At 43.3% G+C, this 16,097-nt stretch overlaps 1 protein-coding gene across 4 annotated transcripts in view; it reads right to left on the reverse strand.

Moving 5' to 3' along the window:
• Positions 1-14,561, reverse strand: part of LOC142575377 (uncharacterized) — a 76,557-nt gene extending 61,996 nt beyond the window's left edge. The window contains exons 1-3 of one of the 4 annotated variants that reach the window (XM_075684712.1): positions 14,316-14,561; positions 9,017-9,051; positions 2,007-2,222 (exon numbers count right to left, since the gene is read on the reverse strand). In XM_075684712.1, the coding sequence (XP_075540827.1) occupies positions 2,007-2,222; positions 9,017-9,051; positions 14,316-14,447 (383 nt within the window). In that variant the 5' untranslated portion in view covers positions 14,448-14,561. Of the gene's footprint in view, positions 1-2,006; positions 2,223-8,887; positions 9,052-11,479; positions 11,537-14,315 lie in introns of those variants that run through there. The other 3 variants (XM_075684738.1, XM_075684720.1, XM_075684729.1) reach the window with 3 other exon arrangements.
• Between the last annotated feature and the right edge of the window lie 1,536 nt (positions 14,562-16,097).

Consider the following 16,097-nt stretch of genomic DNA (forward strand, 5'->3'; position numbering starts at 1 on the left):
CTCTTGGGAAAAAGGAACGACAACAAAGCAATGCAGACTATCACAAGGGCATTTAGTGTACCTTTCATACACCAATGCCAACTAGTAGAATTACCGCCAATAGAACATGCTGACAGGCACGGACAAATCGAGGAAATCCAACTCACCACGACAGGAAATTGAGTAAATATGTTCACCCCCATGCTGGACACCAATGCCTCATTGCTCATGTATACAGTCGACCCATTCTTTAACAGTAACGCACAAGTGGTGACAGGCCGGCTGGTCAACGTCCTCTAACCGCGCGAAACAATGAGATGAGTAAGAGTAGCGCGTGTGCACCACATTCACTGGAAGCCGTTATCTCCGATAAGCCGGGGAGCTTGCACCAAGTTAATTGTGCCAGGGGCTGTGTCGTGCTGGTGGGAAGAGCCTAGCAGATGAAACTTGTGCTTCCAGTGTACTACTGCACATGTGCTACTCTTACTGATTTCATTGCTTCGTGCTGTTAGAAGGCGCTGACTGGCCGGCTAGTCGACGCTCACGCAGTACTGTTAAATAATTGATTGACTGTACAGTCACGCAAATGGTGGTGCATTTGAACGATGATGTTCGTCCATCCTGGTGTCCCGCTTCAAAGCCTTTCTTGGGACAGTCCCGCGAAGTGTGTTGGCCAATGTGCGAGACAACCGTCGGCTCCAAGCTAAAGAGGCACAGGCTATACTCCCTTTTGCGCTCGAGTAACCCTACCGTTAGGTGGCATTAGCAGCAACACTCGTGCCATGTTTCGTACTAATCTGCAACTACACCAACCACTGGCTGTGCTTAGCTATGTGGGCAAGCCAGATTACAGGAGATGCAAGAGCCATGGCCATGCGGGGAAAACAATATCAGGGGATGTGTGAGAGCCAAGCGTTCCCACACGTACAAGCGCAACACATCTTCAAAACTGTGGAATAACAAAGTGCAGCCCTTACACAAGTCTATACGGCAGTAAACAGCATGCCACTCCTATAAGTTGACATTTTTTAGAAGCAGCAGCAGCAGGTTGATATGTAACACCCCACAAATGAAAGAGGCCTATTTAGAATGCAGAAGGCACACTTCATGAAGAGAAAGGTGGGACAAACAGGCGGAGTGGAGTTAGGTGGCATGCAGTGATTGTGTGAAACAGTAATGGCAGTGTGTAATTTGCTTTTCTTTTTTGACGTACTATACTCACTGTGTTTAATGCAGTAAACAGAGCATTAAGCTATGCACTACTGCAAAACTCAAAAACACTGCAATGTACGATTTTATACTATATCAAGTGGCTCTGGTACTGCTGATGCCTCCCTAGTAAATCATAGTACAGGTATGATTATCTGCAGACAGAAGCTATAAAGCTACTTGAATTTTCATTTAAAAAAAACTCGGGCAGATCCAATACACATGTTGGAATACGTGTGAAGAGAAACTTAAGTAAAGCGGTTAATTATATGCTTTACAACTAATGGCGATGCATACAATTTGGTAACGATAGGTGTATGTACAGAAAAGTACGACATGCACCAAGAAACAATTAGGGATTCTGCACGTCTTGCGCCACAGTGGGACATGCAGATTCTGGAGGATTGGCCCAGAATCCAGCGACACATCCTAAGTTGCTAAATCAAGGAAACCGTAAAATATAATTCGCCATTCCATTACCAGATCAGTGTGTTTTAGAGATGCCTGTGAGCCGACATTACTTGTGCAGGTTTTATGCAGGAAGTTAATTTTTTTTAAGTAGAAGAGGGCTGGACATGCGTGGTCAGCATACAAGGCTTATACGAGTTACTTCGTGGGTACCTTCACATAGTCTTTGTATACATATCCACAAATATATTTGGCAGGACAGCAGCCATGGTAAGGAAAGTCCAGGAGGGTTCAGAACACTTCACCTTAAAACGGGTGCATTAGTGCCTCATCTTGACAAAAAAGAAAACAATAGCCAGTGTTGTGGAGTGCGCTTGGTCCTGTAGGCTTAAACCCAATGTGCGACTCACCGATCAGCATCCCAGCGCTCAATGATGCCAAACAATCCAGGTGCCGTGTTGACACGCCCCAGCAACTGTGGGTCTGCCACCAACAGGAGCCTGGTGCCGATTCCAGCAGTCAGCGGGAGGTAGGGCCAGTTCCAGTAAGGTGCCACCAAGTACACGAGCCACTCGACAATTAGTGCATAGCCCAGCAGCAGAAACAGGGCCACTCTGCACCGGCGCCTGTGCCACCCAACCCCACGTGCGGCACAATAGTGAAGAGCAGTTCACAAAATGACAAGCAGTATGGGAAGGGGGGCTCATTGATACAAGAAAGTTGTCCTAAGAATGTCACCTAGGATTGTTAGTCATTCATGTGCAGTTGAGATAGCTTGTGCAAGCATAAATTGTATAAGCTGCCAACCTGTTGCCCTGAATAAGAACGTCAATTGTTTTTAAAAACCATAGCCCGTGCACGATAGAGACGAGAAAAGATAACAGTATCAGTAAATTTTATCTCGGTTTGGTGTACGGTATAAAAACTTTATTGGCAAAATAAAGATTTTCAGTGCCTTAGCTTCCACCGTCATTTGATTCCTGTGTTGATTTCCTTACATTGTACCACATGCTGCTTTGCTACGACAGCAGGTCAGCTATGCTGACGGGTTTCTGCAAGTGTTACGTTTTGTCACGTTTTGTCAAGAAAATTTGATGAAAAAAAAATGCAGCATATACCCGAGTATATATGGTAAATGCTTTTTCTGTTCTCAATTATGCAAATACCTGCGTCCATCTTGAGTTTCTGTCATTGTTCGAAGCATTGATAGCGATAGCAAAGTATTAGCCAACTACATGAAGTAAGGTTCGTAGCTTTATAGGCCATATAAAGTGCAGTAAACATTTGTTTACGAACTAAGCAAGCTGGTGCTACATGTGCATAGACAAACAAACATAGCTCACGCAATGACTGTGAGCAGTTCATGTCCCAATGCTGGCATGATGAAGAGCACCGGCAGCGAGGAGCGAATTTTTTGTGCTGCCTGTTGCCTCACTGGATCTCCAAAACTTGAGATTATGTGACTTACAACACTGGGCACGCATGAAGCCACTAGCCATCTTGGCTCACCCTTAATCTTTGTACCCACCGGTGCACAGACTAGAGAGTTTTAGAATAGGGGCCCCAAACGTTTTGGGGCCCCAAAGAAATAGCGTCAAAGCCACTGCGCATGCGCCAGACGCAAACTGCATTTGGGTTTTGCGTTGGGAACGCTATTTTACCAATTTAGCGGGAGCCCAAATAGCGGCCCCAAAAGCTTTGCGTCAGCAAACATGGCGGCACTCATCGAAGTGACGGCTCTAACCTAGCACAAAACTGGGTTCGATTCGTGGTAATGTGTGAAGTTCGCAAGCTAAGAGAAGTGACTGTGATTATTGCTTTCTCTCAACTAGCGTGCGTTATGAAGATTGATTCAATAGACGCTGCTGATTCCGAATTCGATTGTGGATTTTATGGCTCGTAGGCCTAACACGGCTAAGCTTGGCTGGTGAAGGCACGTAAAGTTGGTTTGCTCAAAACTAAGCGCAACTAATTGTTTGCTGCTTACAGAATAGCCTCTAAATTGTAATTAAATGCGAATACACACAAGTCAATACTACTATTCCTATCAAAAGATGGTATACTTTATTAAATTATTTCTAATAGCTTTTCTTTGACGCCGTAGTGGCGCTGTCAGCGCAAGACGCTATCCGCAAACACAAATCCCTATTCTAAAACTCTTCCCTCCTGTGTGCCCCAACGCTAACACCCGCAAAGCTCTTTGGGGCCCCAAACTATTGGGGCCCCTATTTTAAAACTCTCTACTATCTCCAAGATATGGTGCGCAGGCCACATATGCACTCAGTTGTGCAGACAGCCATGCGTAGCCATGACCAGGCTGGAGAAAGGCACCTGCTTGATCATGTGACATTGAACATAAGGTGCACATCAAGCCACCATCCTTCTTGGCTAACCCTCACATGCTTGCCAATGTGCCGCCAGCATAAGGCGTTTGGGCCGCTAATTCTTACTGCATTTGGCCTTTATATGGTACTAGTGGCAAAAATTTGCATGAAGGGTCCATATAATTGCTATTGCAATTATAAAACTGGCCAAACTGCATTTTTTCCAAAAATGCAATGTAGTTATCTTTTTCATTACTAGTGTCTGTGTACAATTTACCAATTATCAATGGGGCATCACACATCATAAGAGATGGTAGCTTATTTTCACAAAGGCGAAGCTAATCCTGCCTTGGGTATACGTCATTTTCTCTATTACAAAAGATATGTTCTATAAAGAAGTGATGCATTGGAAATCTTGCAGCTCCAATGTAACACTTTAGCCCGACTGCATATTTGCCTTTTGTGTTTCTTTAAAGAGCCCCTCACCAGGCCCCATTGCAAATTTTTGTTATACACAGGAGGCTGTATGGTGCTGTCTAGGGAGAATTTTACAGAAATAATTTTTAAAATCTGTTCATAATTGGAGGAGATAGAAGAAATTGAACTGTCCTGCTACCATGCTGCCAGGAAGTGAGCATTACTCTCAACAGAGACCCCCTCCCTCTTTGCCTCAGCTAGAGTCTGTAAGTGGCGTTCCTCCCCTGCCTTCTCCCATATGCAGCCTTCAAACTGCTTTCACTCCACAGGCCCGTTTAATACTTTGCATGCACTATCGCCAGAGCATGATCTATGCACTGCACTTGTTTGTTTGCAATGCTCAAACCTGGTGAGGGGCCCTTCAACTCCTTAAGTGTTTTCGATTACCTCGGCTCATCAGTACAACACTGTTTAATTTTGCTTTAGACGAGCTCAGCTCATCAACAGCAATAATCCCATTTTCAAAGCGATTTGAACAAACTAAGCACATCTACTTAGTCTTTTTCTTCCTTCTACTAAACAGACTGCTGCAGTGCAAGCATTTGAAATCCGTGGTTATTTTGCTCTTTTTTGTTTTACTACAAAGATGTCAGAACTTTTTCAGTGCCTCGAAGGCCGCGTTGATTCAGCCTTCATGCTCTACAACATTGATGGCAGCCATTTCATCAGCACTAGAGGGGCGCATTTATTGCAGTATTTGTTTTCTACTACATAGATGGCAGCAGCACTTTGAGGAGGACAACACTCAAAGACCGCACTTTTTGGAATTGTGCGCTTTTTGCGCCTTTTGGCAGATTCGGAATGATGGCGTCTGCCACTGACAGCTTGCATGTGAATTGCGTGTGCAAACAAAAGCTGCTGCTAGACTCTGACAGTGAAAGTGAGAGCGAAAGCGATGCACTGGAGTTTCGTTCGTCGAGCTAAGAAGATGATGATAGTCTTCACATCGCTTCTTCTACCAAAAGTAATGATTTGGAAAGCAAAAACAACGTTGACTTGGCCCGACAGTGATGCAGCGTTTTCATGCTTACAACATGAAGCGAATTGGTTGAAAAAGCTTTAGAAGGGTTTTCAATGGTGTGAAGTTTGAAAGTAAACTATAATGAAAAAAAAATGGTCCCTTTTGATTAAATTAATAAAGCACTTATTGAAAGAAGTATTGACACAAGATCTCCCTTTTTCTTTTTTTAAGCAAGGAGGCAGCTAACAACCTGATAATCATGGTATATAATCTCAGCATATGAGACTTAAAATTTTTATGACGCTTTAAAAATGCACGTCAACTCCAGTGTGGCTTAGTGGGTCAAAGCAATGTCATGGCAGCTGCAGAGATGTTCATGTGGCATCACAAGCCACTCACCAGGTTTAGATTAATGAACTTGCGTGCTCAGGGCTACTGGCCCCTATGAGAAGCCCATTCTCCCACAGCTAGAGAGTAAATCGTGGTTGTTTTTCTATACTGTCTCTATACTCTTTGTCTCACTTTCTTGTCCCATTCCTTGCAATGTTTTTTATTTTAGAACTATGTACCAACTAGCCCAACATCAAATTATCCAAATGAAATGGGGTTTAGGGCTGTAGCCTCCTCAATCTGGTGCTGCTGAAGACTGACTGATTGATTTCTGGGGTTTTACGTGTTGAACAATCTCTTCTGCCACCAAATACAGCCTCCAATTCTTGCTCACTCAGTGCTTCTTCACATTTTGACATAGGATAAGGCCACAGGGAAGGGTGAGAAGGATGCTCCATATTTCCTGAGAGACGACAGCCAAGAACTCTCTAATCAAGGCTTATCCTGTGTACAGAGAATAATTGTGCTGCGCAGGAAGCTGCAACACACTAAATTTTTGGCAGCATGGGGAGTCCCAATAACCATACAACTGGGTCCACCTGTGTGTTCAGCGGCTTGCGACACCATGTTTAGTCATAAGCTGCAATTACCATTATGACCATGCCTTCAACCCACAAAACTACTCCACTTTGCATTCATTTTGAACTGCATAAAAAAAACACTTTTATTTGACACAAGCTGGAGAAATGGGAGCTTTTCAAGGATAATTATCTGGCAACTACTTATTTAAAGTGAAAAAGAAAAGTAAAAGAAAGACAGAAATAAAGAAGTTTTTTTATTCTTTAATGGTATCCATGACCAACTACACCAGTGTGCACTGGGGCGCCCTGGTGCAAGGATTATTAGACGAAATGGCACACCAGGGTGCCTTTGTGTGCACCAGTGCAGTTTGTCGAGGACGCCATAAGACAAGTAGTGTAATCAAGTACTTCTTCCTTGCCCTGGAAATCAACTAAGTGTACAAAGCATGTATTACTTAAAGGGACTGACAACCAATTCTTAAGGACCTAGTTTTTTATGGTGCAATGGAAAGCTCATCTTTGGTAGTGTTTACATCTGCAGTGGTTACTTTCAAAAGCATGTGGATATTTAGTAAGCAGAATTTTTCAATCTGAGCAGCCTTTAAAAAAGTCAAATTCCCTCCTCCAGCAACGCTGAGAAGTGAGAGTGATGTCGATAGCCTGCCTCGCAAATTGTGAAAGCTGCCCATCGTTCTGCTTTCCACAGTGTAGGTGGTTAACCACAGTGTAACTGTGGTTAACCACCTACATTTTAACTTTTTCAACCACCATTGAAAATAAAAAGCTGGTGCAATAAGTTCGCGTTGTTGTACAGACATTTCTCATATTTGTACCATGTTTTTCCCAAAGTATACGCCTACGTCATGGCTGGCTGGACCCTGTCATGATTGTTCTGTCAATAGACGAGCCAAGCCCACTCATTGAAAATGAAGGCAAAGGCAACGCCACTTTTCTGCTTACTACAAACGAAGGCTTATTATCTGCACACTGTAAGTCAAGAAAACCTTAAAATAAAAAGTATACTGCCTTTCAATACTAATAAAAAGACCAGGAACTGTGTACACTAATGGAAGGTCACGTGGTGGGTCTCATGCAACTTCATGTTTTCGTCGTGTGGGGTGCCAAAGGTAATTTTTTGTGACTTTTAGTGATGAATTAAAAATACAAATCCATGTTTAATGAGAAAGACATGGCTCGTTCTGGCCACTACGATAGGGAATCATTCCATCAGCGGGATTATCTCGACTCATGTTCTGAGCAGTCGTCTGTCCCTTTAAACAGCAACTCCAACAGAGACACTGCAGTGGCTATGGATCACAAATGAACGAGGAAACAACATATACGAAATGCTGGTCCGACACATGGCACATTCTGTACAGCTAAGCCGAGTCCTACATCATACCCGCCATAAAAAACGTTACAATCTGGCACATGCTTGCCTGTGAATAACTTTCTAGTACTACAATAAATGGGTAAATTATAGGGCAAAGCAGAAATACCCATTTGATATTGTAATGGTATGCAGGAATGTAGCCAACTGAAGCAAAGGTAGAATACTTGTCTACATGAACAAAGAGGTTTTTTGGAAGAACAGCTGTACAATGCCTTTTCCCCAGAGTCGTAAACAGAGCCTGTGCGTCATCTAACAACTGTGGTTGCAAAGTGCACAAGGATGCTGCCATTGTCACATTATAATGAGATCGGTCATAAGTTGACAATTTGGTAACACATAAATCAGGCACTATGACTTTACTGGAGAATACGAAAATGAGTCACCAATCTTTTTTCTGCCTTGGTAATTCTAAGTCAGTGCACTTCCTCACAACAAAAACATGCTTCCCTGTGCCGAGACGCATAGACAACTACTACAGAAAATACCTTGGATAAAACCTTTCATAATACAATTTCGTAACTTGTGGCAGTCTTCATTGCTGGAGGCCAGTAAAAAAAACTTTTTTTCATAACTGTAATCTACTGGGCGACTGCCCACCACATAATACAGCATGAAAAGCACGGTGAGGTCATGTCTGAGTGTGAAAAAAGAAAAAAACTCATGAACTGAACATGAACAATTATTGAAAACGGCCATTAACCAACACTTTTTATAAATGTTTGCAGTCTGTAGGGCATTTCGTGGACGTGGTGCATATTGTTAAATTGAAATTCTGCCGATAAAGGAGGGTGGCTGATGGAATAGGCAATGACTCAAGATATTATGGCAATTTTAATCACTTCAAAGTGAATATTGATGACTTTCTTTTTGTTCACAAACAAGATGGCTATTGCACTTTTCTTGCGCTGGCTGCCAAACATGAAAACCACTCAACATCACAGCCATCACAACCAAAGAGCAGCATGCAGAAAACCTGCACAGTATTAAGCAAGCCTAAAGGGACAAAATCAAGCTTTGCAAGTTATAAAAATCTTTTTAGGCAGCTACAGTTTACAAGCAGCGACACAGCGTTCAATACCATCTGGGCATCACAAAGTGTGCTGAGATCCAGCACCTGCAGTTAACTAAGCAAGGATTGGCACTACAGTGCAGGCATCAGTGGCCCATCTAAAGGAGGGATAAACATTTCATGCCAGCGATTAATGAGTTAGTAAACGAGTCCAACCTCCTTGCAGCGTCTCTCCTAAGAGTGGGCTTGTCCATGCTTCTTCATTACTCCAGTCAGGCAAAGTTCATGCAAATGCATCTCCCAAATGCTGTAGCCTGTCTTGGTGACCTTGCACCATGGCCTTACATGTTCCCACTTGTCTCACTGCATTGTTGCAGGGCCTGCAAAGGAAGAAGGAAGGTGTCACATACAGAATTTATCAGAATGACAAATGTGGTCTTTGAGCTATGCAAAACAGTCAACGAATGCAACCAACTGTTTATTTGTTGATAGCCCCCTCACCACCACCACCAACAACAAAAAGAAGATAATGCCGGCGCATGCAAGAAGAGAAAAAAAAGCACAGCGTAAAGAGGAGGCATGTTGCAAAGTAGAGATAGAGAACAAGGGAGAGAGTTAAGGGTCAAGCTAATGGAATGCCATTACATTATCAGATGTCGTGGGGCATTAAAAAATTAATAAATTCTAGGGTTTTACATGCTAAAACTACAATCTTATTATGGGGCATGTTGTAGTGGGGGACTCAGATTAATTTTGACCCCCTGGGGTGCTTTAACATGCACCTAAATTTAAGCACACAAGTATTTTTGCATTTCGCCCCCATCGAAATGCAGCCACCATGGCCAGTATCAAACCCGCGACCTTGAGTTTAGCAATGCAATGCCATAGCCATGACGCGGCATTGCGCGCCAGTGACTGCTGCAGGAACAAGAAAGAAAAAAGTTAACGCTTTTGCTGCATACCTGATCGCAGAGCCCAACACAAAGCTCTAATACTGCGCTTCAGCATGGCCAATTCTTCCCCATTTACTGGTAGACTTACTGCCATTTCACCTAGCAGACTACTACTGATTTGTCAACAAAATGGAATGACATACTTTTCCGATAAAGGAAGCAAAAGCACAAATTTAATGACAAAATAATGCAACCAGTTAATCTATTTCAATGTAAACATAATTTTTAACCATCACGTGATGTATGGGTTGAATTGGGCTTTGCATGTACTGCATGCACATATTTTTGGAGGACCAATAAATTTTTACTACAGTCAGTGACAATTTAAGAATTAAGTGACAAATACACCACTGTCCAACTCTATAACAATGTGTACAGATGTGCCAATCGATTACATTCACTCGTTTTCATGACGTCATGGCAGAAGTGAACGACAATATCAGCATGTCTCGAGACTATGTTCTGGAGTGCTTCTGATGAATTCTTGTCACAGTGTAATTATGATAACAGTTAAGGGCCACTAAAGAGCAACACTAAATAAGTTTTCATTCAATTGCCAGTAAAAAATTTGATTGCCAGTGGACCAAATGAAGGCAAAATTTCCTTTTTTTGACGTTGATGTTGATACTACAGTGCTAGTGCATCAGTGTGACATCACAGATTTCAGAGTTGTTTATATTTAGGCTGCTTTAGCTTAGGCATTCTGGAACCTTGCTAAATCGTTGTTGATTCCTTAGGAATGCTATTTCGCCCTTCTTACCCACAAACAATTAACTAGACCCAACAGGATGCTGTCGAAACTGTCGAAATTCATGACACAGCCAGCTGGTGCAGGAACTTCAGAGTCACCCATCTCCATTCTTGCATTTTTTCAGGATTACCTAGCCTCTTCTGACAATAAGAGTGCCCATTTTTATATTGCAGCACCATAACTGAATAATACAGCTTATTGTTCCTCTTTAGTGTCCCTTTAAGGAAACGGCAAAAAAGAAAGCTGAAGAGGAACAGCAAACAGGTCACTACACTTAATGGTTACATGTAGGTATAACTACACATTTATACCACAGTTGAACACATGACCATGATTTTCAGTGCTCAGGTGTTCAACAATCTCTATCTGCAAAGAAACAAAAAATTAAACAATAACACTAGTACTACTATCAATCTTCAGCACATAGCAGCTGTTTATAGAAAACAATGCAATTGAACATGCTTAACCGTCTATGTGTACCTGTACACACTTGTGCTAACAAGGAGCTTGAAATCAAGCATGCGGACCTCAAGAGTCTTTTGAGGTCATCGGTGCGCATTCTTGAGATTCACCGCTTGGGTCACTCCCGATGTATCAAGTTAATATTTGCGTCTTCAACATTACCAGCGTCTGTCAAAGTGGGCTACGTGATACATTGTGTACGACCATTCGTTCTGAGGCCTGTTCAGTGCCGAAAATGTCTCAAGATAGGACACGTGAGCGCTGTTTGTAGAAGTAAAGCCGCCTGCTCACGCTGCGGTGGAGAGCATAATACCACCGACTGTGATGCGTTTTCATTTAAATGCCCCAACTGTACTGGCTCTTACGAAGTGACTTCGAAGGAATGCCTGAAGATGAAACAAGAAGTTTGTATTCTTAGAAAAATGGCAAGAGATCAATCTTCCCGTAAAGAGGCTGCTCAATCTGTTCGCCAAATAGACCAATACTCGCGAAAGAAGTGTGACAAAACCATTTCAGAAAAAGTACATGGCGGGGCACAAGGGGCACAAGCGCCACGACCACCTCTGCAAGTGTGTGCATCGAGAACGGTAACAGCGCCTAGTGCTAATTCAAGGTCGATGACAGCACGCGGCAAACATTCACCTCCACCAGCTGATAGAGACATGGAATGGCCTTTACTGCCCTCTAGGCCCACGGCCATGCCAGCGAGCCCTAGTGGTCCTCTGCACCATGAAGCCAAGAATTATAGGGCCAATGAAACCGGTGACAGTACAGGTAAGCAAGGAGTTAGACACAATGAGAAGGAGAGCGTACAGAAAATTCTGGTGCACCTGGTAGAGTCAATTCACATGATTCTCGGTGGTCTCGAGAATATGGCCGCCAAACGTGCCCTGCAGGTGCTCGCCGTGCTGGAGCCGCTTATCGCAGCTCTTTACATGCTATAAAGCTTCTGTTTGGTGCTTGTGCTGATCACGCAGAGGATGCAGACACACCAGCTTCGTCCTAGCACCTTTATCTTTAAGTTCACTTGAATTGGTGACTACAGACCTAATACGGAACCTGACAGTGGCTTCATGGATGAGATTTCTGAATGTTCATCATCAGTGTGTTGAACTTGCTTTCACCATTGTGCATCCCTCTTTCTATGTCATCATCATCCCTCATCACACCCTAATGTCCCCATTCCCCCTCCCCCTGTGCAGAGTAGCAGGCTAGAGCGCGTTAGCTCAGGCCGACCTCTCTGCACACCTTAATGTCCCCATTACCCCTCCCCCTGTGCAGAGTAGCAGGCTAGAGCGCGTTAGCTCAGGCCGACCTCTCTGCCTTCTTTCAATTAAATTATCTCTCTATCTGTGCTAACAAGTCCAAAATAAAGTATGCTGTACAGCACAATCTACAACCTGTGATAGTTCAGTAGTCTAAGTGGAGCTTTTTATGTCACATAAGACAGAGAATACAGGCACACATGCATTGTGGGCAAATTGAGCATAAACATAATCATGCATATTGAGCACTGATTTCTCCCCTATCATGCAAGCCGCATCATTGGTTTGTCAATATTTGCTCACCTGGAGGCATACATATTTGATTCCCAAGTAGATGCTTATGCCCTTCCAACATCTACTGCCTGAATTTCAGTTGGTTGAGATGTAAGCTGCTTAAAAGTAATCTGATATATACAGAATGGCTGAAAACAACTAACTTGTGTTCATTAGGTAAAATCAGCATGAGATATAGCTACTTTTGACCATTATTAATTGTTGCGATCATTTTATAACTGTGTTTTGAAGTGAAATGGTTAAATGAAAGTTTCATGACTGGCAAATATCATGTCACTATCCCCAACTTACATATAAATTGGTACACGTGAACAAATAAAACGAATGACCTATAATAGAAGGGCACACCTAGGTCCTCATCCTGTATGCATTTGGTTCCTGCGACATGAAATGACCATTGTAGCCCACCTGGCTCACATGTCCCCCTTGCATAATATATAGCACATTGCCTTCAATTTTCTTTTTCAAAATTCACTCGGAAGTGATTACTCAAAATATTCATTCTGGATATGAAGTCCAGTGCATATGGAACTGTATGGAAGAGGTTTACTCATATTCTTGTCAACTGCTTTCGAGAACTGTGACACTAAATTGATTTAAACTTCTGTGTTGTCACAGACAGTGGAAAGCAAGCTTGAAGTGGGTTTCGAATTATTTGAGACTGCATGAAAATCCAGAATGCAGCATCAACATGGCAATGCACTACAAATAGCTCTATCTTCATTTCTGCATTTAGGCAATGAAACAGTTTTTAACACAGCTAACATGAGGAAATGGTTACTTCTTCCACGTACATGGAGATGTGGCTTTTGGCATCTAACCGTGGTATTTAAATTAAAAAAAATTCTTTCACGTTCATGACATACCTGCAGACAATATAAGGTAGCTGGAAAAGTGATTATGTACCATAGCTGTATTCGGCTCTTAGGAGGATATCAAGTTTCTATTTGATATGGTTCCTGTGACACATGTGCCACCAGATGATCTCAGTGAGTGACTGACCTGCAGTGCAACTCCTAGATAAACAAGTAGCTTACGTGACAAATAGCAGCAGAATAAAGTTGCATGTCTATACAGTAGCAACCAGTGACATTTTTTTTTTTTTCGCAGCAAAGCCAAGTCTAGGCTGCTTTAGTCTACAGTTACCACAAACAATGAAATGAAAAGCAGCAATTGTTTTGCGAAATTATCGTCTCTAGTGAAGCGCGGGCCCTCCTCTAGATTTAAAAAAGCATTCTCGTTTTGTCTTAAACTTCCATCATCTCCTGCGTCAAGCTGTATTATAACTGATCTCCTAGATAAAGAAACGTATGCTTTGTCCAGCAAGGATGCTGCAAGAATACATTGGCAGTTTGCTCGCATAGTCGTGTAGTTTCTACACTGCTGAATATGCTGTATTAAGAAAAAACTGCCTCCACAGCAAAAGAGTAAATATTATTAATAATGAAGGCGCACACGTTTCCAGGTTATGAAGAGCGCGGAACTGTTTAGCGCAGGGAATACAGTGGATGAGTTTCAGTTGCCTTCACAAATCTGCACTCCGGTTTTGAAAGCACACGCTGCCACAGAAACAACACGCAGATTTCTGAGTAGGCGCACGAAGCTGTAGTTGAATATTTGTCCATCATAACGAAACTGCGGGTAGGACGCATACACGCATTAAATGTGATAACTGTGCCAACTGCGTAAAGACACATTCGCATACGAACACGCTGGCACTCGCGCAAAAGCGCGGCGTCAACAAAATACTTGGACGTTGCTGGTGACGCACCAAGCGATATAGGAGTGAGAAGCTCTGCAAAGACGTCAGATGCCTCGTGCAGTGATCAACAACTTCTAGCAGTATTTCCTTTATGCGCAATAATATGTAAGCCGCGGACTGAAAAAACCTTGCGCAAAGCGATTTTTCCAGCACCCACCTGAACAGCGCCGTTTCGCTTTGGGATGAGAGACGTGCTGCCGTCCTCAATGTCGCGGCGTCCTGGAGCCAGCAGCCCCTCCCTCGGCTTCTGCAGCGAGGCCCCATGGTAATTGAGCCACCGCAGCTGCATTCAGAATAGGGCCGTTGGAGCAGCTGGTGACAAATGCAAAGAGGAGAGCGGCGACACTGCACGCAGCCCAAGCGCAGCTCCCGCCATGGCAATGCTACGTACGAGAGCAGCAATGGCACCCAATCTCGGAGCACATGCAATTTGTTGCGCTGTTTCTTTTACGCACACCAGAAGGCAGCAACATCTACATTCATCATCATCATCATTGGTTTTAATATTATTGAAAATTTGCATACGCGTCTTCCGTAAATATTTGGTTGTCAAAAAAAAAAAAAAAGAAAGAAGTTGTCAAGGAACGTTTCGTACGGTTTGGATAGCTGCCAAGGAAGCTTCGTGTTTGAAGGTTTGAAGCTCAAGTAACAAAATATTACATCCCTTGAGATATGTTTATGTTACTCTGAGAGAACCGTAGGACTGTAGCACCGTAGTTGTACGCGTAAGCAGCGCATTAGAACCGGTTGGAACCTATGTGACATAATCATATTTTGGCGGGAAAAGTTTGAAAACTTCGTTTGTCTGATCTGTACCGAAAGAACTCCTAGACCGCAGCAGCTGCATTCACAATGCTCGTTAAAGTACGTAGTGCGACGGCGCTTGTGGGTGCTCACATTTCGATGAACGCTAAAGGACAGCAGATGATTAAAAATATTCCAGAGACACCCGTGAGTCTCAGTGTGTGCGAGTCCGAGAGAGTTCAAGTGGGCGCGAGTCTCAGTCTGAGTCGTGATGAATCTGCGTAGTTGTGAATTACGAGTCAAGGCGAGTAGAAGTGGGCGTGAGCCCGAGTGAGTCGAAATGTTACATTTAAAACTAAATTCTGGAGTTTTACGGGCCAGAACCGCGATCCGATCATGAGGCACATCGTAGTGAGGAACTCTGGATAAATTTCGACCGCTTGGGATTCTTTAGCGCGCACCTAAGTACGCGAGCGCTAGTGCATTTCGCCACCATCGAAATGAGGCCGCCGTGGCCGGTATTCGATCCCGCGACCTCGTGGTTAGCAGAGCACCGTCATGGCCACTGGGCTACTGTGGCGGGTCATGAGCGAGTGCCGGTGAGTCTGAGTGGTTTGATATATGTCTGAACTGCATGTGATTTTTGCCTTTTGAAGTCCACATAACTACAAACGGGGCTCAGTCCACATGATTCAGAGTCGGTGTATCTACAAGCGGGTGTCCGTCGGAACCACTTAGCCTGAGTGAGGACATGGGGACAACGGAATCGCGTGTATTAAATGTCAAAATTTAGCGATGTAACGTGCTAGATTTTGCACTAAACTATACGTTACAACCGTTCACCACACGAGTTAGGAAGCATTACTGAAACAACATTATCTTCAAAATACTTAATAGCCTGGAACGTCCCAACACCCCGACGCACACAAATAGACAGACACACATACGTTGGAGCTGCAGCGGGTTAATAATGCAACCTGATGATTGTGACGACATGCTGTCAAACCTCGATATAAAGAAGTTATATTACTTACTTCGTTATATCGAAATTCGACCTTCAATGCTATAAGTATAGACGCCATCGAATTTCTCTTACGCGGAACGGGTCATAAAATTTTTCAATTTATCGGGCAATTTAAAAAAACGAATATCTATGAGAAAGAAACCATTTTGTTGAATTTGAGAGTCGGCGGCC

The sequence above is a fragment of the Dermacentor variabilis genome, chromosome 1, assembly GCF_050947875.1.
Source record: "Dermacentor variabilis isolate Ectoservices chromosome 1, ASM5094787v1, whole genome shotgun sequence".
Lineage (NCBI taxonomy): Eukaryota > Metazoa > Arthropoda > Arachnida > Ixodida > Ixodidae > Dermacentor > Dermacentor variabilis.